This window comes from Clarias gariepinus, chromosome 9 (genome assembly GCF_024256425.1).
Source record: "Clarias gariepinus isolate MV-2021 ecotype Netherlands chromosome 9, CGAR_prim_01v2, whole genome shotgun sequence".
NCBI classification, from domain to species: domain Eukaryota; kingdom Metazoa; phylum Chordata; class Actinopteri; order Siluriformes; family Clariidae; genus Clarias; species Clarias gariepinus.
The window spans coordinates 2,125,774-2,153,061 of NC_071108.1; the positions used below are offsets into that span (position 1 = coordinate 2,125,774).

The 27,288-nt window shown below is 42.4% G+C and overlaps 1 protein-coding gene and 15 non-coding genes across 18 annotated transcripts; all 16 read right to left on the reverse strand.

The window, feature by feature from the left end:
• Window positions 1–317: 317 nt before the first annotated feature.
• On the reverse strand, window positions 318–399 carry trnas-gcu (transfer RNA serine (anticodon GCU)). Its single transcript has one exon. It is a non-coding gene; the product is annotated as a tRNA-Ser (tRNA).
• A 228-nt stretch (window positions 400–627) lies between these two features.
• On the reverse strand, window positions 628–709 carry trnal-uag (transfer RNA leucine (anticodon UAG)). Its single transcript has one exon. It is a non-coding gene; the product is annotated as a tRNA-Leu (tRNA).
• A 908-nt stretch (window positions 710–1,617) lies between these two features.
• Window positions 1,618–1,699, reverse strand: trnas-gcu (transfer RNA serine (anticodon GCU)). Its single transcript has one exon. It is a non-coding gene; the product is annotated as a tRNA-Ser (tRNA).
• Window positions 1,700–1,928: 229 nt separating this feature from the next.
• trnal-uag (transfer RNA leucine (anticodon UAG)) lies at window positions 1,929–2,010 on the reverse strand. The gene has a single exon. It is a non-coding gene; the product is annotated as a tRNA-Leu (tRNA).
• Window positions 2,011–3,227: 1,217 nt separating this feature from the next.
• trnal-uag (transfer RNA leucine (anticodon UAG)) lies at window positions 3,228–3,309 on the reverse strand. The gene has a single exon. It is a non-coding gene; the product is annotated as a tRNA-Leu (tRNA).
• A 910-nt stretch (window positions 3,310–4,219) lies between these two features.
• Window positions 4,220–4,301, reverse strand: trnas-gcu (transfer RNA serine (anticodon GCU)). Its single transcript has one exon. It is a non-coding gene; the product is annotated as a tRNA-Ser (tRNA).
• Window positions 4,302–4,529: 228 nt separating this feature from the next.
• trnal-uag (transfer RNA leucine (anticodon UAG)) lies at window positions 4,530–4,611 on the reverse strand. Its single transcript has one exon. It is a non-coding gene; the product is annotated as a tRNA-Leu (tRNA).
• Window positions 4,612–5,830: 1,219 nt separating this feature from the next.
• Window positions 5,831–5,912, reverse strand: trnal-uag (transfer RNA leucine (anticodon UAG)). The gene has a single exon. It is a non-coding gene; the product is annotated as a tRNA-Leu (tRNA).
• A 911-nt stretch (window positions 5,913–6,823) lies between these two features.
• On the reverse strand, window positions 6,824–6,905 carry trnas-gcu (transfer RNA serine (anticodon GCU)). Its single transcript has one exon. It is a non-coding gene; the product is annotated as a tRNA-Ser (tRNA).
• Window positions 6,906–7,132: 227 nt separating this feature from the next.
• trnal-uag (transfer RNA leucine (anticodon UAG)) lies at window positions 7,133–7,214 on the reverse strand. Its single transcript has one exon. It is a non-coding gene; the product is annotated as a tRNA-Leu (tRNA).
• A 1,219-nt stretch (window positions 7,215–8,433) lies between these two features.
• On the reverse strand, window positions 8,434–8,515 carry trnal-uag (transfer RNA leucine (anticodon UAG)). Its single transcript has one exon. It is a non-coding gene; the product is annotated as a tRNA-Leu (tRNA).
• Window positions 8,516–9,716: 1,201 nt separating this feature from the next.
• trnal-uag (transfer RNA leucine (anticodon UAG)) lies at window positions 9,717–9,798 on the reverse strand. The gene has a single exon. It is a non-coding gene; the product is annotated as a tRNA-Leu (tRNA).
• Window positions 9,799–10,998: 1,200 nt separating this feature from the next.
• On the reverse strand, window positions 10,999–11,080 carry trnal-uag (transfer RNA leucine (anticodon UAG)). The gene has a single exon. It is a non-coding gene; the product is annotated as a tRNA-Leu (tRNA).
• A 1,201-nt stretch (window positions 11,081–12,281) lies between these two features.
• Window positions 12,282–12,363, reverse strand: trnal-uag (transfer RNA leucine (anticodon UAG)). Its single transcript has one exon. It is a non-coding gene; the product is annotated as a tRNA-Leu (tRNA).
• Window positions 12,364–13,237: 874 nt separating this feature from the next.
• On the reverse strand, window positions 13,238–13,319 carry trnas-gcu (transfer RNA serine (anticodon GCU)). The gene has a single exon. It is a non-coding gene; the product is annotated as a tRNA-Ser (tRNA).
• A 2,554-nt stretch (window positions 13,320–15,873) lies between these two features.
• Window positions 15,874–27,157, reverse strand: guk1b (guanylate kinase 1b). Of its 3 annotated transcripts, none has more exons than XM_053503386.1 (9): window positions 27,081–27,157; window positions 24,499–24,614; window positions 22,470–22,511; window positions 22,092–22,169; window positions 21,372–21,468; window positions 20,721–20,859; window positions 20,546–20,630; window positions 17,779–17,864; window positions 15,874–16,557 (listed from the first exon to the last, which is right to left on the reverse strand). In XM_053503386.1, exons 2-9 carry the CDS (start codon window positions 24,608–24,610, stop codon window positions 16,525–16,527), a joined length of 672 nt encoding a protein of 223 aa, XP_053359361.1. In that variant the 5' UTR covers window positions 24,611–24,614; window positions 27,081–27,157; the 3' UTR covers window positions 15,874–16,524. The 3 variants fall into 3 exon arrangements, with proteins under 3 accessions (XP_053359361.1, XP_053359360.1, XP_053359362.1); XM_053503385.1 differs by lacking the exon at window positions 27,081–27,157 and adding an exon at window positions 27,028–27,055; XM_053503387.1 differs by lacking the exons at window positions 22,092–22,169; window positions 27,081–27,157 and adding an exon at window positions 27,028–27,055.
• Between the last annotated feature and the right edge of the window lie 131 nt (window positions 27,158–27,288).

Genomic DNA, 27,288 nt, shown 5'->3' on the forward strand with positions numbered 1-27,288 from the left:
CACGTTGGATTGGCAGTTCATCGCTTGTTGACATAGCTCGCACATAGAAACTTCCATCCCAGTCTGTGGAAAAGAAGGAGGTAAGGATGAAGTTTCCTTGTTACTGTAATCTTTGACAGGCCTTCAGCGACGCAAGAGCCTCACAGAAATGGCGGCCAACCAGCATGTAAATACAGATCATGGTTGCAAAGCGCATAGGTACCACGCTAGGTTTTCATCTTTCTCACTCCAGTCTACTGTAGTCGGTCTCATGGACCTGTATTCGCCTGGTGTCTGCAATCAAGCCCACTGTTCATGTAAAGATGGGGCTAAACAAGCGACGAAGGTGGGATTCGAACCCACGCGTGCAGAGCACAATGGATTAGCAGTCCATCGCCTTAACCTCTCGGCCACCTCGTCCAGATAGCTTATTCCGCTTAAGAGACGCGTTTTTTTTTTTGGGACAGTGTAACTGTTCTTCTTAACTGGATATGCAAAGAGAATTTGGAAAAGCCCACCAACATTTGAGAAGCTATAGAGCCAGTGCTGTACATCTTGGAATTTTGTCCTAATTGGGACCTCCACGGTTCAGCATGAACCCTTCCAAAGATCCTGAAGACAGTGGCTTGTGCCTTTAAAATTGCATCCTGGCAGCGGTGGGATTTGAACCCACGCCTCCATTGAGACTGGAGCCTAAATCCAGCGCCTTAGACCACTCGGCCACGCTACCACAGGAGCTCAAGATGCCTTAGCCCTTCGTGGTAATGCGGTGCCTGAGGCATTCCTCCAGACACTGAGGTGGCTGACGTGAGCTAAACAAAAGGGCAGTTTCGAGACTAGAGTGTTTTCCACTCAACCAGCTCAGCAGGAGACATGTAACGATTTTCAGCTGAACATACTGTAGAAGCATGCGATGTGATCTTTGTTTAAACTGTTATTTGTCTTTGCCAGTGGCTTTTAAGCTGAGTCCTGAGGTACCCTCTGCCCTGCACATCGTTGTGTGTTCTCCACTCCCGGCATATCCGACTCAATTGAACAGCTAATTAATAGCCTTTTCTGAATTGAAGTGGTTGTGCGAGAGCAGGGAAAACATTAACATGTGCAGGACAGAGGCTGCTTCAGAACCAGGTTTGGGAACCATTGTTCCATGTTTTGTACACTGCGGTCACCTGTCAGACATTTACTGTGTGCAGAAGGAGACCTTTCTGGCATCGGTGGGATGGGAGATTAATGTCTGCGCTATTTCTTTTTTTTACTTCAGTAAGACTGATTATGCAAAGTCTTTTCAAGAGCAACGGGATCCATAACCGCTTGAGCTGTGCACGTTGGATTGGCAGTTCATCGCTTGTTGACATAGCTCGCACATAGAAACTTCCATCCCAGTCTGTGGAAAAGAAGGAGGTAAGGATGAAGTTTCCTTGTTACTGTAATTTTTGACAGGCCTCCAGTGACGCAAGAGCCTCACAGAAGCTGCGGCCAACCAGCATGTAAATACAGATCATGGTTGCAAAGCGCATAGGTACCACACTAGGTTTTCATCTTTCTCACTCCAGTCTACTGTAGTCGGTCTCATGGACCTGTATTCGCCTGGTGTCTGCAATCAAGCCCACTGTTCATGTAAAGATGGGGCTAAACAAGCGACGAAGGTGGGATTCGAACCCACGCGTGCAGAGCACAATGGATTAGCAGTCCATCGCCTTAACCTCTCGGCCACCTCGTCCAGATAGCTTATCGCGCTTAAGAGACGCGTTTTTTTTTTTTGGGACAGTGTAACTGTTCTTCTTACCTGGATATGCAAAGAGAATTTGGAAAAGCCCACCAACATTTGAGAAGCTATAGAGCCAGTGCTGTACATCTTGGAATTTTGTCCTAATTGGGCTCTCCACGGTTCAGCATGAACCCTTCCAAAGATCCTGAAGACAGTGGCTTGTGCCTTTAAAATTGCATCCTGGCAGCGGTGGGATTTGAACCCACGCCTCCATTGAGACTGGAGCCTAAATCCAGCGCCTTAGACCACTCGGCCACGCTACCACAGGAGCTCAAGATGCCTTAGCCCTTCGTGGTAATGCGGTGCCTGAGGCATTCCTCCAGACACTGAGGTGGCTGACGTGAGCTAAACAAAAGGGCAGTTTCGAGACTAGAGTGTTTTCCACTCAACCAGCTCAGCAGGAGACATGTAACGATTTTCAGCTGAACATACTGTAGAAGCATGCGATGTGATCTTTGTTTAAACTGTTATTTGTCTTTGCCAGTGGCTTTTAAGCTGAGTCCTGAGGTACCCTCTGCCCTGCACATCGTTGTGTGTTCTCCACTCCCGGCATATCCGACTCAATTGAACAGCTAATTAATAGCCTTTTCTGAATTGAAGTGGTTGTGCGAGAGCAGGGAAAACATTAACATGTGCAGGACAGAGGCTGCTTCAGAACCAGGTTTGGGAACCATTGTTCCATGTTTTGTACACTGCGGTCACCTGTCAGACATTTACTGTGTGCAGAAGGAGACCTTTCTGGCATCGGTGGGATGGGAGATTAATGTCTGCGCTATTTCTTTTTTTTACTTCAGTAAGACTGATTATGCAAAGTCTTTTCAAGAGCAACGGGATCCATAACCGCTTGAGCTGTGCACGTTGGATTGGCAGTTCATCGCTTGTTGACATAGCTCGCACATAGAAACTTCCATCCCAGTCTGTGGAAAAGAAGGAGGTAAGGATGAAGTTTCCTTGTTACTGTAATCTTTGACAGGCCTTCAGCGACGCAAGAGCCTCACAGAAATGGCGGCCAACCAGCATGTAAATACAGATCATGGTTGCAAAGCGCATAGGTACCACGCTAGGTTTTCATCTTTCTCACTCCAGTCTACTGTAGTCGGTCTCATGGACCTGTATTCGCCTCGTGTCTGCAATCAAGCCCACTGTTCATGTAAAGATGGGGCTAAACAAGCAAAAAAGGTGGGATTCGAACCCACGCGTGCAGAGCACAATGGATTAGCAGTCCATCGCCTTAACCTCTCGGCCACCTCGTCCAGATAGCTTATCCCGCTTAAGAGACGCGTTTTTCTTTTGGCACAGTGTAACTGTTCTTCTTACTTGGATATGCAAAGAGAACTTGGAAAAGCCCACCAACATTTGAGAAGCTATAGAGCCAGTGCTGTACATCTTGGAATTTTGTCCTAATTGGGCTCTCCACGGTTCAGCATGAACCCTTCCAAAGATCCTGAAGACAGTGGCTTGTGCCTTTAAAATTGCATCCTGGCAGCGGTGGGATTTGAACCCACGCCTCCATTGAGACTGGAGCCTAAATCCAGCGCCTTAGACCACTCGGCCACGCTACCACAGGAGCTCAAGATGCCTTAGCCCTTCGTGGTAATGCGGTGCCTGAGGCATTCCTCCAGACACTGAGGTGGCTGACGTGAGCTAAACAAAAGGGCAGTTTCGAGACTAGAGTGTTTTCCACTCAACCAGCTCAGCAGGAGACATGTAACGATTTTCAGCTGAACATACTGTAGAAGCATGCGATGTGATCTTTGTTTAAACACCGTTATTTGTCTTTGCCAGTGGCTTTTAAGCTGAGTCCTGAGGTACCCTCTGCCCTGCACATCTTTGTGTGTTCTCCACTCCCGGCATATCCGACTCAATTGAACAGCTAATTAATAGCCTTTTCGGAATTGAAATGGTTGTGCTAGAGCAGGGAAAACATTAACATGTGCAGGACAGAGGCTGCTTCAGAACCAGGTTTGGGAACCATTGTTCCATGTTTTGTACACTGCGGTCACCTGTCAGACATTTACTGTGTGCAGAAGGAGACCTTTCTGGCATCGGTGGGATGGGAGATTAATGTCTGCGCTATTTCTTTTTTTTACTTCAGTAAGACTGATTATGCAAAGTCTTTTCAAGAGCAACGGGATCCATAACCGCTTGAGCTGTGCACGTTGGATTGGCAGTTCATCGCTTGTTGACATAGCTCGCACATAGAAACTTCCATCCCAGTCTGTGGAAAAGAAGGAGGTAAGGATGAAGTTTCCTTGTTACTGTAATCTTTGACAGGCCTTCAGCGACGCAAGAGCCTCACAGAAATGGCGGCCAACCAGCATGTAAATACAGATCATGGTTGCAAAGCGCATAGGTACCACGCTAGGTTTTCATCTTTCTCACTCCAGTCTACTGTAGTCGGTCTCATGGACCTGTATTCGCCTGGTGTCTGCAATCAAGCCCACTGTTCATGTAAAGATGGGGCTAAACAAGCGACGAAGGTGGGATTCGAACCCACGCGTGCAGAGCACAATGGATTAGCAGTCCATCGCCTTAACCTCTCGGCCACCTCGTCCAGATAGCTTATTCCGCTTAAGAGACGCGTTTTTTTTTTTGGGACAGTGTAACTGTTCTTCGTACTTAAATATGCAAAGAGAATTTGGAAAAGCCCACCAACATTTGAGAAGCTATAGAGCCAGTGCTGTACATCTTGGAATTTTGTCCTAATTGGGCTCTCCACGGTTCAGCATGAACCCTTCCAAAGATCCTGAAGACAGTGGCTTGTGCCTTTAAAATTGCATCCTGGTAGCGGTGGGATTTGAACCCACGCCTCCATTGAGACTGGAGCCTAAATCCAGCGCCTTAGACCACTCGGCCACGCTACCACAGGAGCTCGAGACGCTTTAGCCCTTCATGGTAATACGGTGCGTGAGGCATTCCTCCAGACACCGAGGTGGCTGACGTGAGCTGAACAAAAGGGCAGTTTCGAGACTTGAGTGTTTTCCACTCGACCAGCTCAGCAGGAGACATGTAACGATTTTCAGCTGAACATACTGTAGAAGCATGCGATGTGATCTTTGTTTAAACACCGTTATTTGTCTTTGCCAGTGGCTTTTAAGCTGAGTCCTGAGGTACCCTCTGCCCTGCACATCTTTGTGTGTTCTCCACTCCCGGCATATCCGACTCAATTGAACAGCTAAGTAATAGCCTTTTCTGAATTGAAGTGGTTGTGCTAGAGCAGGGAAAACATTAACATGTGCAGGACAGGGGCTGCTTCAGAACCCGGTTTGGGAACCATTGTTCCATGTTTTGTACACTGCGGTCACCTGTCAGACATTTACTGTGTGCAGAAGGAGACCTTTCTGGCATCGGTGGGATGGGAGATTAATGTCTGCGCTATTTCTTTTTTTTACTTCAGTAAGACTGATTATGCAAAGTCTTTTCAAGAGCAACGGGATCCATAACCGCTTGAGCTGTGCACGATGGATTGGCAGTTCATCGCTTGTTGACATAGCTCGCACATAGAAACTTCCATCCCAGTCTGTGGAAAAGAAGGAGGTAAGGATGAAGTTTCCTTGTTACTGTAATCTTTGACAGGCCTCCAGCGACGCAAGAGCCTCACAGAAGCTGCGGCCAACCAGCATGTAAGTACAGATCATGGTTGCAAAGCGCATAGGTACCACACTAGGTTTTCATCTTTCTCACTCCAGTCTACTGTAGTCGGTCTCATGGACCTGTATTCGCCTGGTGTCTGCAATCAAGCCCACTGTTCATGTAAAGATGGGGCTAAACAAGCGACGAAGGTGGGATTCGGACCCACGCGTGCAGAGCACAATGGATTAGCAGTCCATCGCCTTAACCTCTCGGCCACCTCGTCCAGATAGCTTATACCGCTTAAGAGACGCGTTTTTTTTTAGGGACAGTGTAACTGTTCTTCTTACCTGGATATGCAAAGAGAATTTGGACAAGCCCACCAACATTTGAGAAGCTATAGAGCCAGTGCTGTACATCTTGGAATTTTGTCCTAATTGGGCTCTCCACGGTTCAGCATGAACCCTTCCAAAGATCCTGAAGACAGTGGCTTGTGCCTTTAAAATTGCATCCTGGCAGCGGTGGGATTTGAACCCACGCCTCCATTGAGACTGGAGCCTAAATCCAGCGCCTTAGACCACTCGGCCACGCTACCACAGGAGCTTGAGATGCTTTAGCCCTTCGTGGTAATGCGGTGCCTGAGGCATTCCTCCAGACACCGAGGTGGCTGACGTGAGCTGAACAAAAGGGCAGTTTCGAGACTTGAGTGTTTTCCACTCGACCAGCTCAGCAGGAGACATGTAACGATTTTCAGCTGAACATACTGTAGAAGCATGCGATGTGATCTTTGTTTAAACACCGTTATTTGTCTTTGCCAGTGGCTTTTAAGCTGAGTCCTGAGGTACCCTCTGCCCTGCACATCTTTGTGTGTTCTCCACTTCGGCATATCCGACTTAATTGAACAGCTAATTAATAGCCTTTTCTGAATTGAAGTGGTTGTGCTAGAGCAGGGAAAACATTACCATGTGCAGGACAGGGGCTGCTTCAGAACCAGGTTTGGGAACCATTGTTCCATGTTTTGTACACTGCGGTCACCTGTCAGACATTTACTGTGTGCAGAAGGAGACCTTTCTGGCATCGGTGGGATGGGAGATTAATGTCTGCGCTATTTCTTTTCTTTACTTCAGTAAGACTGATTATGCAAAGTCTTTTCAAGAGCAACGGGATCCATAACCGCTTGAGCTGTGCACGTTGGATTGGCAGTTCATCGCTTGTTGACATAGCTCGCACATAGAAACTTCCATCCCAGTCTGTGGAAAAGAAGGAGGTAAGGATGAAGTTTCCTTGTTACTGTAATCTTTGACAGGCCTCCAGCGACGCAAGAGCCTCACAGAAGCTGCGGCCAACCAGCATGTAAATACAGATCATGGTTGCAAAGCGCATAGGTACCACGCTAGGTTTTTTTATCTTTCTCACTCCAGTCTACTGTAGTCGGTCTCATGGACCTGTATTCGCCTCGTGTCTGCAATCAAGCCCACTGTTCATGTAAAGATGGGGCTAAACAAGCGACGAAGGTGGGATTCGAACCCACGCGTGCAGAGCACAATGGATTAGCAGTCCATCGCCTTAACCTCTCGGCCACCTCGTCCAGATAGCTTATTCCGCTTAAGAGACGCGTTTTTTTTTTGGGACAGTGTAACTGTTCTTCGTACTTGGATATGCAAAGAGAATTTGGAAAAGCCCACCAACATTTGAGAAGCTATAGAGCCAGTGCTGTACATCTTGGAATTTTGTCCTAATTGGGCTCTCCACGGTTCAGCATGAACCCTTCCAAAGATCCTGAAGACAGTGGCTTGTGCCTTTAAAATTGCATCCTGGCAGCAGTGGGATTTGAACCCACGCCTCCATTGAGACTGGAGCCTAAATCCAGCGCCTTAGACCACTCGGCCACGCTACCACAGGAGCTTGAGATGCTTTAGCCCTTCGTGGTAATGCGGTGCCTGAGGCATTCCTCCAGACACCGAGGTGGCTGACGTGAGCTGAACAAAAGGGCAGTTTCGAGACTTGAGTGTTTTCCACTCGACCAGCTCAGCAGGAGACATGTAACGATTTTCAGCTGAACATACTGTAGAAGCATGCGATGTGATCTTTGTTTAAACACCGTTATTTGTCTTTGCCAGTGGCTTTTAAGATGAGTCCTGAGGTACCCTCTGCCCTGCACATCTTTGTGTGTTCTCCACTCCCGGCATATCCGACTTAATTGAACAGCTAATTAATAGCCTTTTCTGAATTGAAGTGGTTGTGCTAGAGCAGGGAAAACATTAACATGTGCAGGACAGGGGCTGCTTCAGAACCAGGTTTGGGAACCATTGTTCCATGTTTTGTACACTGCGGTCACCTGTCAGACATTTACTGTGTGCAGAAGGAGACCTTTCTGGCATCGGTGGGATGGGAGATTAATGTCTGCGCTATTTCTTTTTTTTACTTCAGTAAGACTGATTATGCAAAGTCTTTTCAAGAGCAACGGGATCCATAACCGCTTGAGCTGTGCACGTTGGATTGGCAGTTCATCGCTTGTTGACATAGCTCGCACATAGAAACTTCCATCCCAGTCTGTGGAAAAGAAGGAGGTAAGGATGAAGTTTCCTTGTTAATGTAATCTTTGACAGGCCTCCAGCGACGCAAGAGCCTCACAGAAGCTGCGGCCAACCAGCATGTAAATACAGATCATGGTTGCAAAGCGCATAGGTACCACGCTAGGTTTTCATCTTTCTCACTCCAGTCTACTGTAGTTGGTCTCATGGACCTATATTCGCCTGGTGTCTGCAATCAAGCCCACTGTTCATGTAAAGATGGGGCTAAACAAGCGACGAAGTTGGGATTCGAACCCACGGGTGCAGAGCACAATGGAGTAGCAGTCCATCGCCTTAACCTCTCGGCCACCTCGTCCAGATAGCTTATCCCGCTTAAGAGACGCGTTTTTTTTTAGGGACAGTGTAACTGTTTTTCTTACCTGGATATGCAAAGAGAATTTGGACAAGCCCACCAACATTTGAGAAGCTATAGAGCCAGTGCTGTACATCTTGGAATTTTGTCCTAATTGGGCTCTTCACGGTTCAGCATGAACCCTTCCAAAGATCCTGAAGACAGTGGCTTGTGCCTTTAAAATTGCATCCTGGCAGCGGTGGGATTTGAACCCACGCCTCCATTGAGACTGGAGCCTAAACCCAGCGCCTTAGACCACTCGGCCACGCTACCACAGGAGCTCGAGATGCTTTAGCCCTTTGTGGTAATACGGTGCCTGAGGCATTCCTCCAGACACCGAGGTGGCTGACGTGAGCTGAACAAAAGGGCAGTTTCGAGACTTGAGTGTTTTCCACTCGACCAGCTCAGCAGGAGACATGTAACGATTTTCAGCTGAACATACTGTAGAAGCATGCGATGTGATCTTTGTTTAAACACCGTTATTTGTCTTTGCCAGTGGCTTTTAAGCTGAGTCCTGAGGTACCCTCTGCCCTGCACATCTTTGTGTGTTCTCCACTCCCGGCATATCCGACTCAATTGAACAGCTAATTAATAGCCTTTTCTGAATTGAAGTGGTTGTGCTAGAGCAGGGAAAACATTAACATGTGCAGGACAGGGGCTGCTTCAGAACCAGGTTCGGGAACCATTGTTCCATGTTTTGTACACTGCGGTCACCTGTCAGACATTTACTGTGTGCAGAAGGAGACCTTTCTGGCATCGGTGGGATGGGAGATTAATGTCTGCGCTATTTCTTTTTTTTACTTCAGTAAGACTGATTATGCAAAGTCTTTTCAAGAGCAATGGGATCCATAACCGCTTGAGCTGTGCACGTTGGATTGGCAGTTTATCGCTTGTTGACATAGCTCGCACATAGAAACTTCCATCCCAGTCTGTGGAAAAGAAGGAGGTAAGGATGAAGTTTCCTTGTTACTGTAATCTTTGACAGGCCTCCAGCGACGCAAGAGCCTCACAGAAGCTGCGGCCAACCAGCATGTAAATACAGATCATGGTTGCAAAGCGCATAGGTACCACGCTAGGTTTTCATCTTTCTCACTCCAGTCTACTGTAGTTGGTCTCATGGACCTATATTCGCCTGGTGTCTGCAATCAAGCCCACTGTTCATGTAAAGATGGGGCTAAACAAGCGACGAAGTTGGGATTCGAACCCATGCGTGCAGAGCACAATGGAGTAGCAGTCCATCGCCTTAACCTCTCGGCCACCTAGTCCAGATAGCTTATCCCGCTTAGGGGCCAGTGTAACTGTTCTTCTTACTTGGATATGCAAAGAGAATTTGGACAAGCCCACCAACATTTGAGAAGCTATAGAGCCAGTGCTGTACATCTTGGAATTTTGTTCTAATTGGGCTCTCCACGGTTCAGCATGAACCCTTCCAAAGATCCTGAAGACAGTGGCTTGTGCCTTTAAAATTGCATCCTGGCAGCGGTGGGATTTGAACCCACACCTCCATTGAGACTGGAGCCTAAGTCCAGCGCCTTAGACCACTCGGCCACGCTACCACAGGAGCTCAAGATGCTTTAGCCCTTCGTGGTAATGCGGTGCCTGAGGCATTCCTCCAGACACCGAGGTGGCTGACGTGAGCTGAACAAAAGGGCAGTTTCGAGACTTGAGTGTTTTCCACTCGACCAGCTCAGCAGGAGACATGTAACGATTTTCAGCTGAACATACTGTAGAAGCATGCGATGTGATCTTTGTTTAAACACCGTTATTTGTCTTTGCCAGTGGCTTTTAAGCTGAGTCCTGAGGTACCCTCTGCCCTGCACATCTTTGTGTGTTCTCCACTTCGGCATATCCGACTTAATTGAACAGCTAATTAATAGCCTTTTCTGAATTGAAGTGGTTGTGCTAGAGCAGGGAAAACATTACCATGTGCAGGACAGGGGCTGCTTCAGAACCAGGTTTGGGAACCATTGTTCCATGTTTTGTACACTGCGGTCACCTGTCAGACATTTACTGTGTGCAGAAGGAGACCTTTCTGGCATCGGTGGGATGGGAGATTAATGTCTGCGCTATTTCTTTTCTTTACTTCAGTAAGACTGATTATGCAAAGTCTTTTCAAGAGCAACGGGATCCATAACCGCTTGAGCTGTGCACGTTGGATTGGCAGTTCATCGCTTGTTGACATAGCTCGCACATAGAAACTTCCATCCCAGTCTGTGGAAAAGAAGGAGGTAAGGATGAAGTTTCCTTGTTACTGTAATCTTTGACAGGCCTCCAGCGACGCAAGAGCCTCACAGAAGCTGCGGCCAACCAGCATGTAAATACAGATCATGGTTGCAAAGCGCATAGGTACCACGCTAGGTTTTCATCTTTCTCACTCCAGTCTACTGTAGTCGGTCTCATGGACCTATATTCGCCTGGTGTCTGCAATCAAGCCCACTGTTCATGTAAAGATGGGGCTAAACAAGCGACGAAGTTGGGATTCGAACCCATGCGTGCAGAGCACAATGGAGTAGCAGTCCATCGCCTTAACCTCTCGGCCACCTAGTCCAGATAGCTTATCCCGCTTAGGGGCCAGTGTAACTGTTCTTCTTACTTGGATATGCAAAGAGAATTTGGACAAGCCCACCAACATTTGAGAAGCTATAGAGCCAGTGCTGTACATCTTGGAATTTTGTTCTAATTGGGCTCTCCACGGTTCAGCATGAACCCTTCCAAAGATCCTGAAGACAGTGGCTTGTGCCTTTAAAATTGCATCCTGGCAGCGGTGGGATTTGAACCCACACCTCCATTGAGACTGGAGCCTAAGTCCAGCGCCTTAGACCACTCGGCCACGCTACCACAGGAGCTCAAGATGCCTTAGCCCTTCGTGGTAATGCGGTGCCTGAGGCATTCCTCCAGACACCGAGGTGGCTGACGTGAGCTGAACAAAAGGGCAGTTTCGAGACTAGAGTGTTTTCCACTCGACCAGCTCAGCAGGAGACATGTAACGATTTTCAGCTGAACATACTGTAGAAGCATGCGATGTGATCTTTGTTTAAACACCGTTATTTGTCTTTGCCAGTGGCTTTTAAGCTGAGTCCTGAGGTACCCTCTGCCCTGCACATCTTTGTGTGTTCTCCACTCCCGGCATATCCGACTCAATTGAACAGCTAATTAATAGCCTTTTCTGAATTGAAGTGGTTGTGCTAGAGCAGGGAAAACATTAACATGTGCAGGACAGGGGCTGCTTCAGAACCAGGTTTGGAAACCATTGTTTCATGTTTTGTACACTGCGGTCACCTGTCAGACATTTACTGTGTGCAGAAGGAGACCTTTCTGGCATCGGTGGGATGGGAGATTAATGTCTGCGCTATTTCTTTTTTTTACTTCAGTAAGACTGATTATGCAAAGTCTTTTCAAGAGCAACGGGATCCATAACCGCTTGAGCTGTGCACGTTGGATTGGCAGTTCATCGCTTGTTGACATAGCTCGCACATAGAAACTTCCATCCCAGTCTGTGGAAAAGAAGGAGGTAAGGATGAAGTTTCCTTGTTACTGTAATCTTTGACAGGCCTCCAGCGATGCAAGAGCCTCACAGAAGCTGCGGCCAACCAGCATGTAAATACAGATCATGGTTGCAAAGCGCATAGGTACCACGCTAGGTTTTCATCTTTCTCACTCCAGTCTACTGTAGTTGGTCTCATGGACCTATATTCGCCTGGTGTCTGCAATCAAGCCCACTGTTCATGTAAAGATGGGGCTAAACAAGCGACGAAGTTGGGATTCGAACCCATGCGTGCAGAGCACAATGGAGTAGCAGTCCATCGCCTTAACCTCTCGGCCACCTAGTCCAGATAGCTTATCCCGCTTAGGGGCCAGTGTAACTGTTCTTCTTACTTGGATATGCAAAGAGAATTTGGACAAGCCCACCAACATTTGAGAAGCTATAGAGCCAGTGCTGTACATCTTGGAATTTTGTTCTAATTGGGCTCTCCACGGTTCAGCATGAACCCTTCCAAAGATCCTGAAGACAGTGGCTTGTGCCTTTAAAATTGCATCCTGGCAGCGGTGGGATTTGAACCCACACCTCCATTGAGACTGGAGCCTAAGTCCAGCGCCTTAGACCACTCGGCCATGCTACCACAGGAGCTCAAGATGCCTTAGCCCTTCGTGGTAATGCGGTGCCTGAGGCATTCCTCCAGACACCGAGGTGGCTGACGTGAGCTGAACAAAAGGGCAGTTTCGAGACTAGAGTGTTTTCCACTCGACCAGCTCAGCAGGAGACATGTAACGATTTTCAGCTGAACATACTGTAGAAGCATGCGATGTGATCTTTGTTTAAACACCGTTATTTGTCTTTGCCAGTGGCTTTTAAGCTGAGTCCTGAGGTACCCTCTGCCCTGCACATCTTTGTGTGTTCTCCACTCCCGGCATATCCGACTCAATTGAACAGCTAATTAATAGCCTTTTCTGAATTGAAGTGGTTGTGCTAGAGCAGGGAAAACATTAACATGTGCAGGACAGGGGCTGCTTCAGAACCAGGTTTGGAAACCATTGTTTCATGTTTTGTACACTGCGGTCACCTGTCAGACATTTACTGTGTGCAGAAGGAGACCTTTCTGGCATCGGTGGGATGGGAGATTAATGTCTGCGCTATTTCTTTTTTTTACTTCAGTAAGACTGATTATGCAAAGTCTTTTCAAGAGCAACGGGATCCATAACCGCTTGAGCTGTGCACGTTGGATTGGCAGTTCATCGCTTGTTGACATAGCTCGCACATAGAAACTTCCATCCCAGTCTGTGGAAAAGAAGGAGGTAAGGATGAAGTTTCCTTGTTACTGTAATCTTTGACAGGCCTCCAGCGATGCAAGAGCCTCACAGAAGCTGCGGCCAACCAGCATGTAAATACAGATCATGGTTGCAAAGCGCATAGGTACCACGCTAGGTTTTCATCTTTCTCACTCCAGTCTACTGTAGTCGGTCTCATGGACCTGTATTCGCCTGGGGCTAAACAAGCGACGAAGGTGGGATTCGAACCCACGCGTGCAGAGCACAATGGATTAGCAGTCCATCGCCTTAACCTCTCGGCCACCTCGTCCAGATAGCTTATCCCGCTTAAGAGACGCGTTTTTCTTTTGGCACAGTGTAACTGTTCTTCTTAACTGGATATGCAAAGAGAATTTGGAAAAGCCCACCAACATTTGAGAAGCTATAGAGCCAGTGCTGTACATCTTGGAATTTTGTCCTAATTGGGCTCTCCACGGTTCAGCATGATCTGAGCCAGGAGAGGGCTGTACCCTTAATTCCTACTACATTTTTAATTTGTGAAGAAGAATACTATGATCAATGGTGTCAAAAGCTGCACTGAGGTCGAGTAATACAAGCATGGTTACACAACCCTGATCAGAGGCCAATAGGAGGTAATTTACTACTTTAACGAGTGCTGTCTCTGTGCTGTGATGAGGCCTAAATCCTGACTGATACAGTTCATGTATGCTATTTCTATGTAGATATGAGCATAGCTGCTCCGCTGCTATCTTTTCCAGAATCTTATATTTGAAGGAGAGGTTTGATATTGGCCTGCAATTGGACAGCTGACAGGGGTTGAGTTCAGGTTTCTTAATTATCGGTTTAATAACTGTTAATTAAAAAGATTTTGGAACATACCCAATGCTAAGTGAGGAATTTATTATTATCAACAGTTATTATTCTTAACAGTTCTGTTATTGCTGGTACTATCTGTTTAAGAAAATATGTCGGTATAGGATCTAATACACAGGTTGTTGAATTTGCAGAAGAGATGAGTAAAATTAGTTCATTCCATCGCCTTAACCTCTCGGCCACCTCGTCCAGATAGCTTATCCCACTTAAGAGACGCGTTTTTTTTTTGGGACAGTGTAACTGTTCTTCTTACCTGGATATGCAAAGAGAATTTGGAAAAGCCCACCAACATTTGAGAAGCTATAGAGCCAGTGCTGTACATCTTGGAATTTTGTCCTAATTGGGCTCTCCACGGTTCAGCATGATCTGAGCCAGGAGAGGGCTGTACCCTTAATTCCTACTACATTTTTAATTTGTGAAGAAGAATACTATGATCAATGGTGTCAAAAGCTGCACTGAGGTCGAGTAATACAAGCATGGTTACACAACCCTGATCAGAGGCCAATAGGAGGTAATTTACTACTTTAACGAGTGCTGTCTCTGTGCTGTGATGAGGCCTAAATCCTGACTGATACAGTTCATGTATGCTATTTCTATGTAGATATGAGCATAGCTGCTCCGCTGCTATCTTTTCCAGAATCTTATAGATGAAGGAGAGGTTTGATATTGGCCTGCAATTGGACAGCTGACAGGGGTTGAGTTCAGGTTTCTTAATTATCGGTTTAATAACTGTTAATTAAAAAGATTTTGGAACATACCCAATGCTAAGTGAGGAATTTATTATTATCAACAGTTATTATTCTTAACAGTTCTGTTATTGCTGGTACTATCTGTTTAAGAAAATATGTCGGTATAGGATCTAATACACAGGTTGTTGAATTTGCAGAAGAGATGAGTAAAATTAGTTCATTCTCTTCAAGGGGTGTAAAGTATTCTAGGTTCTGATCTGACATGGTTATAATAACATCTGCCACAATTACGTTGTCCGGTTTCAAAGCCTCAATTTTATGCCTAATATTTACAATTTTATTATTACAAAAGTTCATACAAAAAGAACAAAAGTTCAGTCCTCACTATTGCACGATTTCTGCAGTGGTCTTATTTCTAGTTAATTTGGCTATAGTATTAAATAAAAATCTAGGAATATTTTTGTTATTTTCTATAAGAGTGGAGAGATACGTTAATCTAGTTACACTAAGACCTTTTCTACATATAGTTCAGGATGCACTACTTCCATGCAATTTGAAATAGCAACAATTTAGTTTGACGCCATTTACGTTTTAACCTCCGAGTTCGAAATGAGTTCTGGGCGGTCAGATGGTGATCCAATCAAAGTTGATAACTCTGGGAGATTACTGGTAAAGCTCAGTGTGGTAGTTGATGTGAATGTACGTTTAATACAGTAGCGCGATGCTGTGCGTACAATATCACTATGACAGGCAGCGCTGTACATCTTGGATTACTGTTCTAAATGGGCTTTCAATGGTTCAGCATGAACCCTTCCAAAGCTCCTTAATACAATGGCTTGTACCTTTAAAATCACATCCTGGCAGCAGTGGGATTTAAACCCAGACCACCCCTGAGGCTGGCACCTATATTCAGCCTACTAGTCAATACTACCACTGCAGCGTGAGTTGCTTTTGTCCTTCCTGGTAAAACGGTCTATAAGGCATTTAATTACCAATCTACAGTCTGACCACTTTTCCAAAACTGTGAATTTGGGCTGATTTGTGTTAATATCAAATCCTTCTCAGTGTAGACCACAATGTTTCCAAGTACTCTTGTACTTTTTTCTATGTAAAATTTCAAAATGAGGACTTATACACTGTTGATTTCAAAATGTTAAATCAAATATAACTAGCTAACATTTCATACCAACACTGATTAACAATTTTGTTAAATAAAATCCTTAAAAAATATTAAACAAACTTCTCCTGTGTGATTATGTCCAGCAAATGATCAAGAACACTTCTTGGGTTATCAGTGTATTTGTGCTTTTTAGACATGATCTCAAGTCTATACAATAGGCACATCTTTTGGTTGCCAGAACAGAACAAAGAAAATAAAGTACAGTCAATTTTTCTAAAATGTTTTCTACTGAAGTGCTGTATATTTATTATTACATGAAAGTACACACAACTGTAAGTACTTCATGTTTAAACATGTATTTGAATAAACATTGAAGTTACATTCGGGATATTTATTTTTAGATTCTATAGATTAAATACAATAATCTAATACCTGTAGCACCTTGAAGTCCACAACATTCTAGTGTATCATTATTATCATAATTCAGCCATGTATTTTTCTAACCTATATGCATAATTACACATAACATAATACATAATATGTTATAACTGTACCCTTATACCAGTCATATAGTTAAGACGTCGGTTTCATATTTGCATATTTGCAAAAACACGTAACAATGTAAAGTATGAACAAAACATTTTTTTATCATGACAGATTGTTGTATGACATAGAATGTTAAAAAATTCGATATATCACATGTTTATTTTAATAACATAATGAATGTGTCTCTCATAAATGGAAAAATGTATAGTTTTGTGCTCCTCAAAGGCTGGAAGGGGTGGCTCCTTGTCCAATTCCTAAGAGAAAATGATAGCTGTGCTTTCGTTCTTTTACTTTTTACCATCCTGAACCTTCTGAATCTCCTGTAAATATTTGGTTATAAACATAATAAAATACATAAATGAGAGCACACAGGTTAATTTACACCATATATTTTACCAAAACATGTTCAGAATCTAATGTTTGTTTCTTTCATTTTGAGCTCTGTTAACTTTGCAATTGGTACAACTTGTACATGATTCAAACAAATACACACATTCCTTCATGCCTGGGCTTTTGTAACCATTCAATTTAAGATGCCTGTTTTAAAACCAAGAGGATTTCACACCTGGTATAGGATGAATGTTCTCAAATTTGTAAATGTTAATTCAGCAAGTTGTAAAGTCATCAGTAATACGAAAATCAATTGTTTGTTGGAAATGAATATTCACACATTCAGCTTGTCCTTTGCATCTAAATCACCCAAAACCTGTTATGTAAATGTAAGCTCTGTACTGCATTCAGTTGTGTCACACAGATGTGCCAATGTAATTCCATATACAGTGCAGCATCTATAAACATAACGTCATGGCGATGTGATGGACGTGCGCCCAAATTTGTTATCACTTCTCACTCACTCTGTAGGCTCCCTACATAGGCAGACACTGCCTTTCTGCAGGTGCATGAAGGGGGTGAGGCCGCCAGGTCGGGCCAGCTGGTGATAATTAATGCTAATAGCAGAAGCAAAGCAAAGAGTCGCGCGGTGGACTAAAAAAGAGTGGCATGCGAGCGGGCCAATGTTTCGTGCCCCAGAGACTTTAAAGTGGAGACTGGAATGCTGCCCTTTGATCTCGCAAAAAGACAGCATGGGATAAAGCTGCTTGAGCTCCCGTGGCACCTTCGGTCCTGCACTCTGCCCACCACTGCCTTTCGCCAGCCATATGCTCGCATGCCAGCTGGGCACTGCCAATAGAACTGCACGTGCACACCTTCACTTCTTTCCACCCCTTTTATCCCTCCCCCCTCCTTTTTAATCCCTTTCTACCCAATTTTTTCAAAGCGTTAAAAGGGTACATTTTTGGTATTTTACAATGGCAAAACTTTTTTAAAAAATTAAAAGCACTTTATTTAACACTATCCAAGCTGGTTACTCTGGTTTTGGAGGAAAAACATCCTCTGACAGTTTTTAAAAATAGGATTTTTATGCTATCTTCTAAGCCAACAAACTTGCACTTTTCATATCTCTGGAACCGGGCATGATACAGTAATATAATAAGTTTTTTTTTCCTCATCAAACATTTCTTTATATTTATCTCCATACTTACTTCAATAAGAGCACATTTTAGTGCCTTATAGGCTGTGTCCTGGTCATCATTAATGATGACAATGTCAAAGATGCCTGGGTCCTTACCTGCACAGAGAGAACTAATGAAAACTATACATTTCATTTCATACATTTCATACACATACATTTTATTATATATATACCTCATCTGACAAACAAGTTTTTAACACTTTTCTTAAAGCAGCTGTAGAACCTTAAACATAACATTACAGCTTTACCTCTAAAATTGGAGACTACTTCCATAACCACTATTCTGTAAGTCTACTTCACAAGCAAGAAAACGTCACTGTATCAATGACTGCACACAATAATAGATTAGAATCAGCAAATTAATATAAACCTGCACTGTTGTCAGAGCTGCTGTTATAGAAAATTAATCCACAACTTTTGACAAATCAGAATGTCTGTGAAGACAAAAGGGGGTAGGGCTTTTTCATATTTAGCTCCAAAACTTTGGAATAGCCCCCCAAACAGTGTTCGGGGCTCAGATACAGTTTCCCAGTTTAAAAGTAGACTCAAGACGCATCTCTTTAATCTGGCATACGCGTAACTCATCCCATAACTTCATACCTCATACTCCAGTACATCTATCCTGAATGGCAACTACGCTAATTCTCTCCATCTGTTCTGTACTTTTCTACCCATCTCGATGCATCTGGAGATTGTACCAGCTTCAGTAGACAAAGGCCAACCCTGCGAGGATCCTGAGGCATCCAGAGAAGGACCAGCTCCAGCTGGATTCTGCCTTATTATGGTTGGAGCTACACATCCTGCTCCTGTGATTCCAGTGATTCCGATCCCATCTGCCCTCTGCACCTACTGACTCCCTGTGCTGAACTGGACTTCATGTTAATCTACACAACTTCTGTTATATTGAACTTTCACCTGCACAACACGCATAATGTTATTTCTATCTGTTATCACCCAGATGAGGATGGGTTCCCTGATTGAGTCTGGTTCCTCTCAAGGTTTCTTCCTATTGCCATCTCAGGGAGTTTTTCCTTGCCACTGTCGCCGTCACCCTTGGCTTGCTCATCAGAGAAATTTCATTCATTCATCTCATTATTATCTAGACACATTTTTCTCACACATACACAATTTATTATTATTATTATTATTATTATTATTATTATATATATATATTTTTTTATTATTATTATTTTTTATGAGTTTCTTTTATCTTTGTGAAGCTGCTTTGAGACAATAACCATTGTTAAAAGCGTTGTTATATAAATAAAATTGAATTGAATTGAATTTCACTACTTATCCAAGTAGCCACTTCCATCTAAGCTAAGTTGGAAATTTCCTCGTTTTTAAGTCCTCCATTGTTAAATCCCCTATCTGAAAAGCCTCATTATGGGAACAATGGAGAAGGTGCGAATAGGATGGGGGGTCATACAGAACAGGAAAGTGGCAGATTACAGAAACCACCTAAGCTTCAAGCTCAGGTGCCGGCAACTGAACCTCATTCCTATAAGCCTACACCTCTAATCCACCATCAAGGGTCACAGAGCCAACATGATCCTACAAAAAGCACAGGACTGTCTTCTTAAGGAAAAAATAAGACAAACAAAACAGGCACTCTACTCAGCACAGTCCTGTCCAGAATGCACAACTGGCCCAACATCACAAAGGGAAGGAAAGCCAAATCAAAAGAATTAGAGAGAAGACCTTAAGACTTCCAGACTTCTCTCCTGGAAACAGACTATAGTGGAGAGTGGAGCCTGCTTGGGAGAAAATGGTTACAGGAGATCAACAGGGGACACAAAAGAAAATTAGGTAAAGAACCTTTTAGACTAAAGGCCTAAACTTTGCCATCACACAGGTTCTTGCTGTGGATTTTATTAAAGCTACAGAATCTGCTATCCAGAACAACAATCTTCTCAGGGAGTAGCTGAAAAACTCAGGTGAAAGTCGCCACAGAATTAGCAAATGGCCAACCATTATCTAACATCACTACACAGGAGAAGAAACCATCACAACAGAGATAAAACCATCACCATCCTGCCTGCAGATAAAGAAAGATGCACCATTGTCATGAATACAGCAGATAATCACATAAGGCAACTTCTAGAGGACCATCACACCTATGAAAAACCAAAAAGAGACCACTAAACATCTATAAGATAATGCGATAGATTGTTTAAAACAACTGGAAAGAGTCTGCACCACTGACAGGGTGAAAATACCGCCACCTGTCCCCTGGAGGAGCCTTTTCAGACCTATTGGTTCAGATATGTACTGTAGATGACACCTGGATGAAGATTAGGAGTCAGGAATTACAAACCATCACAGAGCATATTAACTTCGTTGACATGCATATCAAGTTCACCAGAGGTGACTCCAAGGACAACAGGTTGGAAGATCCTGAGGAAGATCAAGACCTCTTCACACACCCACCAAGAAAGCCACACCTAAGGACTTTTTACTCACTTTGGTACTCCTCAATGACTCCCTATTATCCCTCTATTATCTTCCAAACAGCTCTCTCCCCCATACTCTCTAATGACCCTCTCTCCTATTCTAACCTTCTCCGAGTCATTCACGTAATGAGCTACCTTTTCGGATAGGGGAGAATGCTTTAACTTGGAAGACTTAAAAACAAGGAACTTTCCAACTTACCTTAGACAGAAAAAGAAACTTGGGTGAATAGTAAAACGTATCTCCTGAACTAGGAAGAAGTCCAGTTGACATGACTCAACTTCCAGTTTCTTAGTAATGCATTAAGGGATTAATTTGGGATATACTAAGTTCCATGTCGATACGGGCCGCTTCCAGACGTTTCTGGAGACTTTCCTCTGTCTCTGTCTGCCTGCTTCTGAGACGCTGCTCCTAAAAACATTAATTAAATATATTATTCAATATAATGTTAAACTCCATATAATGTTACTCCAAAAAGTAACCATAATGTCGGCATCTTACCAGGATCTCTATTGATGGAGGCTGGATAGAGATGTAGATGGGGTTTAAGTCTGTCTGCTTGATGTTTTTGACCCCTTGAAGGTCAATGTCCAGAATGCAGATCAGGTTCTGGGCCTGAACGTCCTCTATGGCTGACTTACTATTAGGAGAAATTATTAATTTAAGCTACTGACTTATATATAAAGAATTAAATGGCCACCAAAGTAGTGATATTGAAGGACTGATACATAGCAAGTAAGGATTAGAAGTTAAATCACATATTAAAAAATACAGAGTTGGGACTGATACCAAACGTTATGTTTAAACTGTAGAATATGAAATGGTTTTTCTCGTGCTAACTGATATGAGAACCATCTAAAAAAAATCTTTTTTTTTCAGCTAAAGCAGTGGTTAAATTGAACACAAACAATATCCAACTAGTTAAAATACCTGTTGAAAAAAAAAAATTCTTCTGCAAAAGGTTACTTTCATTCTCTGCTGACTTTATCGGTCGGATGTTAGAAAGTGCGTGCAGAACAAAAGTTGGTCCTTCAGAACCTTTCCCTAGCTTTCCCTGAGGTGAACTGCGCATCATTAAAAAGGTATAGGAAGGATTTTTATCGACTTCTAAAAAAAAACATAACAGTGCCTCAAAAGAATGACAGTCTTTACCTGGTGCCATACATGTTTCCTGAAAACACTGCATTCTCAATGAAATCGCCATTATTAATGCCTTCCTGCATCTTCTCCCGGGTGGTGAAGTGATAATCTGTGGAGGTGAGCAGATGGAGGATTACTGTTAGGACACTGTGGATTAGTAAAGTGTGTTATGCCATCTCTGTACTGTAACGTAAGGATTTCTCCAAACAGCCAAGGGTAGTGAGATAACCTAAAAATCCACAGGGTGATACATGACACACACAGCACAAAAAACACAAGTCACAAATGTTTTAAAGATAGCTCAAGCTACACACTCAATCAGGTAGCGCTTCTCATGATTTTGCTAGTAGGATTGACAACTCTGTTTATTTATTTAAAAAAAAATAACATTACTGCAAAGATAGTATAATAATATTAAAAATATTTTTGTTATAAAATGTATAAGACACACAGACACACTCTCCTTAGATCTGTTGTTAAATGCTAATTTTATAGTCAAGTAGAGTCGCTCAACGTAAAACAGGGACCATCTACAAAACAGAGGGGGCTATTTTCAAAAGCTTTTTACTCCAAAGGACATTTTTGATGTAATATTGATTAAATTCTTTTTAAAAATCTACCCTGAATTAAATAAAATATTCTGGATTTGAGGATGATGAAAGTAACCCCCCATCATTCTGTTGTCATGTTAAAGATTGGACTACTGGATGATTTCTGAAATCAGATCTACACCTTCAGAAGATACAGAGGACATGATGTCTGCTACGGGCAGTAATGTTGCCCCCAGAAGCATTGGGAGACAATTCAGTCCTACAAAGAAAATGACAAAGGGGACAAAAGATGCAAATTTTTATACCCAATCATTGTCAAACACAATTCATTCACTTGGGAGTAAGAAGCAGCAACCTTTCACAGTCAGGAAAAAGGGAATCAACTGAGTGCTTAGGAAAAATCTTGATAGTATTAATCATGCGAAATATTCAGTTTGTACAGCCTCTCTTGAAATTCAACTGTTTAGCCCCAGCTAATAAACAATAGCCTTGTTACTGTTTACTTTAAAAGAGGTTCATTTTTATGTTTATTTTTATACAGGCCACCTACAAGATTTACCTTTTTCATTCTCTTCTCCAGGACGAGGATTCCTGGTTGTATCTGCAAGACAAAAGGACAGTCCTGACATTAATAAGTCTGTCAAAGTCAGTAAAAAAAATGCCATTCATTAGTTTATTAATTCATTTCCATTAGTTTTTCTAGATGAAGCTTGCAGTGACAACAGGCCAGAAAACCCAACTTCAGCTGGATTCCCAACTATTGCCATGTTCCCAATTACTGTTCCACTGTTTAAGATAATTTACATGTAAGAACATTTTTTTAAATATAAAATGAAGCTCATGGTTGACCACCACAAATCATAATCATAAGGAAGTTGGCTTTAACCCTCCACACAGGACAACCCAGTAGCCTCTGCTACACCCAGATATCTTGTCCTCTTGTCAGTTTGGCAGTCTAAAGGCAATTATTTCAGTGTATAAACAATGTTGAAGAGTTGATCTAAAACTGTCCATCCAGGACTTAAAGCCCAACAGACCTTGTGCATAGCCCCCTTCTCTGGACACTACACATAACAGTCAATAGGTTCTCATCTTCTCCTAGGTGGCGAGTTCCTGGTAGACTTAATACTCCAAGGCTTCCTTTTAAATATATTTTTTAAATAATTTCTTCCATTTTTACCTTATTCTTTCTTTAATAACACATGACTCATGGCCACAAGTACAGATAAGAACACATTTTAAATATAAAATGAAGCTCATGGTTGACCACCACAAATCATATTTTCTAAGCTAATTATTTTGTCAATACATTTTCCCCATCATTATCTAAAGATCTAAAGATGATTAAACTCATTTGGAAGAAACAGGTTTTCTTTAGACACAGATAAAGGGAACATCCAACTCCTTTCCAGAACAGACTAATGACTCATGGAATTTGTCTCTAACCCTCCACACAGGACAACCCAGTAGCCTCTGCTACACCCAGATATCTTGTAACCCTTGTCAGTTTGGCAGTCTAAAGGCAATTCGTTCGTTTATAAACAATGTTGAAAAGCCATATGATGCAAAAACATGTCTAACAGCTTAAACATTTCTGGCCTTATAACATCCTGTCCTACCACCTTGCCGCTACATTGCTTACCATAACTTTAGCCCCAGAAATAGAGTACTCTGTCTAAAGATAGAACTATCAGTGATAGAACTTCCACTGAGAAAGCCAACATCCCCCCGCATCTTTCCCCCATAATTTCCATGTTCCATAAATAAATAAATAAAATAAAATATTGCATTAATAGTAAACTGTTAGTCAGTGTTTTCACCCCTATGATATAAAACATCAAACAAGGAAGTCATGTGTCTCTAAATGCATGGTCTTTACCCTTGGACTCCCTAAACTCTTCTATGGAAACCCCAGAATCAGAGAGGTACCAACCTTGGTGGAGACATTTGATACCAAAGACTATGCTAAATGTGCATGTAAGGCAGACCATAGCTAATGTACATTAAATCTTTCAGACTAGCACAATAGCTTAGACCTTACCTAAGCAGCAAAATAACTTTTTATCAAAGTCCAGCTGATCTAAAACTGTCTATTCAGAGCTTGATGCCCAACACACATTATGCATAGCCCACTTCTCTGGACACTACACATAACAGTCAATAGGATCTTGTCTTCTCCTAGGTGGCCTGGCTCCTGATAGCTCTAAGATTGGCAGGGTTTCTCCATTTTGTCCCTTTCACGGGGAGTTTTAAGGTTTGCGTTTTAGTAGCACATTTTTCTGGTCTGACAGAGGTGGCCATCATGTAGTACTACGGTTTCAGTGAAATACTCCTGAGGTTCACAAAAAAATTGATTCATGAATATAGTAAGAAATGCGGTACATCAAGTTCCGACTGAGCATTTCCTGCCCCAATTGTTGCATACATTTTCACCTTATGAAACATATTTTATGAAACACTGTAAAGTTATTTTTTGCCATGTCAAACATGGGGCCACACATACTGTAACGTCAGCTGCTAGTAGTGGGTAGTTTCATATAAGAACAGCTTAAACTTTATTAAAGGCCACACATGCCACTCTTGCTTACGGGAGACACTGAATCCGAACACTCCCTCATATTCTTGCATCAGCCTCTTGAGCAGAGTGCTTTTTCCTGCTCCTGATGGGCCACTCAGAACTACTGGCCTCGGTCCTGGCATCCCTCTGTGAAATAAACCAAACACATGGTAAAACTCTTCCAGGTAAAACTTTAGGTTGTTATTTTTGAATATCAAATTTTTGGTCATTGGTAATGCACCTTTTATGTGATTTGATATATGATATTATTAATTTGTTGCTTAGAGAAGTGAAAATATTTGTTTAGTAGCTGATAGTAGACAGTCAAAGATCAATAAAGGCCTTGATATCAATTAACTCAAAGCAGGTGTGGACAAAACACTAACATGAGAACCCAGGAAAAACAGATTATGTGTCTACTTATTTCTTCATGCTTGATTCAATGAGAAGGTTATAAATGATAAAAGTCACCCCTATTACACTTTTGTCTTTCACTGTATGATTTTATTTGCTTAAATATATACATTTAAATTTGACAGATGCTCCTATCTTAAGCAACGGACATAAGTTATGTGACATAAATATACAGTGAAATAAATTTCTTCACTTGTTCCAGCTTGTAAGGAGGTCAGTGTGCAGTCATGACACTGTTCTTCTAGATCAGATAAGATTAAGGGCTCACTGGGGATATGTTCGGCCATTGAGGGTTGTGTTCTGGTCATCAAGATTATTTCCCATCAGGGTTACATTCTTACTATTTAGCATAAACTCTGGCCATGGGGAATGCATTTCCACCACTGAGATTATGTTCTGGCCATCAGGCTTATGTTCTGGTAAATGCGGATACATTCTGGCCATTAAGGACATGTTCTGGCCCCTGGGGAGGCATACTTGTCCTGAGAATATGTTCTGGCCATTGGGAGTATGTTATAAGTTTTTATTTGTGTAGCATTATAATGACTAAATTGGTGCATGGACAACTAATTCATGGAAACTACTATAAATGTGAAAAGCTTTTGTCATTTGGGTTAAATTTACATTTAAGTTTAACATTTATATTTCTAGCATTTGGCAGACATCCTTATCCAGATCTGAAAATGTAAATGTAAATTTAAGTAAATTCATGAAAAGCAGCCAGGTCCTGAAGATATTGTCATAAATGTATATGCATTTAATAAATCATGAAAACATCTTTCTTTTTTTTTTATTTTTTTTTTTGTAAATTAAGTACATTAAGTATAATACACTGGTTCGCTAGCATGTGCTACAGTTCAAATCACCACCTGCTAAGATATAACCAAATGCAACATTCTGGCAAAAGTGATACATTTCGGATATCTAGAATACTTTTGGCTATCTGGGATGCTCTCTGGTCTCTATCAGATAGATACATTTTCTTCTTTTGGCTGCTCCCATTAGGCATCACCATTTGTCTCCATCTGACTCTTCCTTGTCTTCCACATCTTCCTCCTCTTGGGCCTTCCTCTTCTCCTGTTGCCTGGCAGCTTCATCTAGAAACATGTTCCTACCGATACACCCCTTATCCCTCTTCTGCACATGTCCAAACCATCTTAATCTGGCCTCTCTGACTTTGTCCCCAAACCGTCCAATATGTCTTTTTTATTATACTCATTTATAATTCTTTATAAAACTTGTTACTCCCAAAGCAAATAGTAGCATCTTCAATTCTGCCACCTGCAACTATGCTCAAGTCTTTTAACTTTGTTAATTTTTAATCCTGTTAACTTTTCCCTTAGGCCAAATGTCATAAATGCAATTGTAAATTTAACGAAAAGCGGCCAGGTCCTGATCCACTTCTCCCAACTTCACAGACTCAATTTAGTGGTCTTACGACGATGACCACCAAAACATCTACAGTGTTTTAAAGCTTTACTCATCTTAGCATATAACTATAACCACTCTGAGCTGATCAGTCTCATCTGCATGTGTTTTAAAAAGGGTTGAAATGGACATATAAATAAATACAGGTATAATAAGGCACCGAGTTTTGCCAAGTCTTGGTCCACAATGTTGCATTTTCAAACTATGGCATGGATACACATACTGTAATCACACAGGGGTGCACAATCTCCAGACATCACACTGATCCAAAATGCAGTTACATGCATACTTAAGAAGTCAGGTTGGGCTAATAAGGAGGATTAGTGACCAATAAGGCACTAGAAGTAGCCAGGTGACCTTTTTATTCTGCTAATACACTATTACAGTTATACACACTACATTGTACATGTGTACATTATATACACTACATTAAATACCTTAAATAATTTTATATTTTGAAGACTTTGCATAATGTTGTTGTTATGAAGTGACAAAATACAACAACACAGATTAATAAAATATTATAGGTGTCCTAGTCTTATATAAAACATTATTGTCCTTACTGCGCTAACAAGATATTTGAATTCCAAATGAACAAATTAAGTGTGATTGTTATTAGGAAAATATCAAATTAATAAAAAATAATAAAAAAAAGTTGTGTAAGTAAAACTAAAATAAACATAATGAGCAAACATAAGTCTAAAATCACAGTCCTTACCTTGTTGATGTTGTATGTGTGTGTGTGTGTTTGTGTGTGTGTGTGAGACTTACTGCTCATCTTAATAACAGCCATCATCACTCCGCCCCCACTCATTTCAGCCAATCAGATTACAGGCATTCATCTATCTATCGATCTATGTCTTGTGTCCCATGTTGATGTTATAATCATGTCACATGGTTGATCCTGTATGTGGGCGGGGCTTAACAGCTCAAGAGACTGTTGACAGGTCATCAGGTCATTTCTGCAAATTTGAATTTA